The sequence below is a fragment of the Aplysia californica genome, unplaced genomic scaffold (genome assembly GCF_000002075.1).
Source record: "Aplysia californica isolate F4 #8 unplaced genomic scaffold, AplCal3.0 scaffold00489, whole genome shotgun sequence".
Classification (NCBI taxonomy): Eukaryota; Metazoa; Mollusca; class Gastropoda; order Aplysiida; family Aplysiidae; genus Aplysia; species Aplysia californica.
This window is the reverse complement of record NW_004797759.1, coordinates 604,214-607,185: the sequence shown is the minus strand read 5'-3', so window position 1 is coordinate 607,185 and position 2,972 is coordinate 604,214. Positions and strand designations below refer to the sequence as shown.

General features: G+C 40.5%; 1 protein-coding gene across 1 annotated transcript in view; it reads right to left on the bottom strand.

Moving 5' to 3' along the window:
* Positions 1-383: 383 nt before the first annotated feature.
* Positions 384-2,972, bottom strand: part of LOC101863532 — a gene marked incomplete at its 3' end in the record, with an annotated part of 13,484 nt that continues 10,895 nt past the window's right edge. Inside the window, 2 exon segments of the mRNA XM_005105736.3 lie at positions 384-511; positions 2,115-2,277. Of these exon segments, the coding sequence (XP_005105793.3) occupies positions 384-511; positions 2,115-2,277 (291 nt within the window).

Genomic DNA, 2,972 nt, shown 5'->3' with positions numbered 1-2,972 from the left:
TTAAACTTACTTTAAAAAATAAATGTGCCTTTGATTGAGCATGATGGTAAGCGTTCATATCTTTAGGTATGTTTGTTTAACGAAGTTTGCAAAATGAGGGGAGGGGAGGGGAATGTATTTGTGTGTGTGTGTGTGTGTGTGTTTGTCTGTGTGTGTTTGTGTACGTGTGTGTAGGTGTGTATGTGTGTGTGTGTGTGTGCATGTGTGTGTACATGTGTGTGTGTGTGTGTGCATGTGTGTGTGTGTGCATGTGTATGTGTGGGTGTGTGCGTGCATGTGTGTGTGTGTGTGTGTGTGTGTGTATGTGTGTGTGCGCTTGTGTGTCTGATCATCAGATGGTTTTTCTTCTTTCTTTTTCCCCACACCTCAGATATCAGACTCACCCAGGTAGTCATCAAATTGTTTCCTTTGGGTCATCTCAATGGACGAGAGATCTACATGTGGAGCGAAGCGCGTATACACGGGCATGATTGGTTTGTCGCTGAATGGATCCACCTTCATCTCAGTCGGGCTGAAAAAAAAGACGAACTCAAATAGAATAACATTTTTGCTGCTCTATTTTTGGAAAGAGCTTTATGGCGCTCCTAACTGCTTAATAAGGTCATCAAGCCCACGGGACACATTTTTTTTTTTTTAAGTTTGGTAGGAATTGATTTTGAATTTATCCCGGGTGGCGGCCGAAGCCTGCTCAGTTCGATTTTCGGACTACTAAGGGATCTTTAGCGGGCGCAACTTGTACACTGATTCTTACGTCCTAATGCGAGAAGGCTGAGTGTTAAATCTTACCTACCCTAAGATCGGGGGTATGGCTGAAAGACAGCAGTACCATAAAAATGGCTCCTTGGACAGTATGCTTCCCAGAAAATTGAGATTGTTTCAGAAAGCTATCAGGTCTGCTGTGGTTAATATAATATAGATTGTAACGCACATAGAGCTTGCTGGTGAGTGGGAATATGTGCTATGCAAATGATATTTATTTATTGTATTTTCAAATTATGTGAAAAAATAATCTGGCATTGTTTGAATTTTTCTTGACCTAACATTTTTTGTTGTTGCTTTTTGTAAGTGTTTTACGGCGCTCGCAACTGCATAAGGTCATATCAGCGCGCGGTACACAATAAACATTTTCAGTTGGTAGGAAAATATAAATTTTGCCCTAGTGACAGCCGAAGCCTAATCTTATCGATTTTAGACCACCAAGGGATCTTTAACGTGCACAACTTGCACACTAGACCTCCAAGATTGTTTGCCCTTGTCCGAGAAGGCTATGTGTAGATTTTTCCTACCAGAAGATCAGGGGTGTGGCTGAAATACAGCAGTAAGAAGGAGCCAAGAAATAGCAGTAGAAAGACTGCAGAAAGAGTCCGGAACACCAAGGAGGGGGGCAAAGGGGGTGAGGGGGTGGGAGCAGAAAGCGGAGACGAAAGCAGACGACAGAACCTTGCAAGAGAGCAGGAAAGGAGGTGAAAGGAGACAATTTCAGAGAATAATTTTTTCCCCTCCCTACCCAGATTTAAACCCGGGACCTTTGAATGAGAGGCAAACACCTTAACCTCTTAGCCGCGAATCAAACGTAGACGGAAACGCCTGAGCAATGAAGGGAAGAGATTTTGATAACAAAAACAATCATCCTGATTTATGAATTGTCGCTATACAATCATTTTGATCATTTTTGTTGTCATCGCAATCCTCATCCTCCTCCTCTTGCTCCTCCACCTTCTCTTACAACAACAATAACAACAACAACAACAACAACGACAACACTACTACTACTACTACTACTACTACTACTACTACTACTACTACTACTACTACTAATACTACTACACTGTTATCGTGTTGTCAAAATAAGATTTTCAACGTTTCTTCCTATTTGAGCTCCATCAAGAACATCAAGAAAAAAAGAAGGAAAAAAATAATAATAATCCCCACAAAAAGAACTCCACTATCATAATAACCAACAAACCAACAAACCAACCAACCAACCAACAAACCAACAAACCAACAAACCAACAAACAAACAAACCAACAAACAAACAAACCAACAAACAAACAAACCAACAAACCAACAAACCAACAAAACAAAACAAAACGAAGAATCCAAAGACACGTACGGGTACATGTGATGTTTACAGCAGGAATCGAAATGCGCCTCTGGGCTGACGAAGTTCATCTGGACGTCCACTTCCATTTCCGTCAGGAATGTGCCCCTGTAGTCTGAGTAGCTGTTCTCGTCCGTCAGACCATAGCCCATGACCTGCAGGGCCATTATAAGATCTGCCACCATGTACGAGAGAAGATGGCATGGATGTTATTATTTCTACTATTGCTTTGCTTTGCTTTGCTTTGCTTTACTTTGCCTTGCTTCGCTTTTTTTTTGGCTTTGCTTTTCTTTACTTTGCTTTGCTTTTTTTTTTTTGCTTCACTTTTTTGGCCTTGCTTTTGCTTTGCTGTAATTTACTTCACTTTGCTTCGCTTTTTTTGCCCTACTTTTGCTTTGCTTTACGTTACTTCACTCCACTTTGCTTTGCGTTGCTTTGCCTTGCTGTGCCTTGCTGTGCCTTGCTGTGCCTTGCTTTGACTTGCTTTGCTTAATTTAACTTTGCTTTGCTAAGAATTGCTTTGAATTGATCTGCCTTTTCCGGACTCTGTTACCTTACTATACGAGGACAGAATCAAAAGTCTTTTTCTTGTTTGTTGTGTACCCCATTGCATTATTAGTAATGTTAGACCTACATCGATTTTGTCTTATGTTTCTCTGGCACCCCTCTATCCATTATATTCCTTTTTTTTAAAATATAGTAGAGGGTTTTACGGCGCTCGCAACTGCATAAGGTCATATGAGCGCCACATTATATTCCTGTCATGCCTCTTCCTTAATATCAATCTAATCTCTGGATATATTACGTCTTTGCTCCTATAGCCTACTGTCTGCATTTTGTTACTGAAATTATTATTATTATTATTATTAT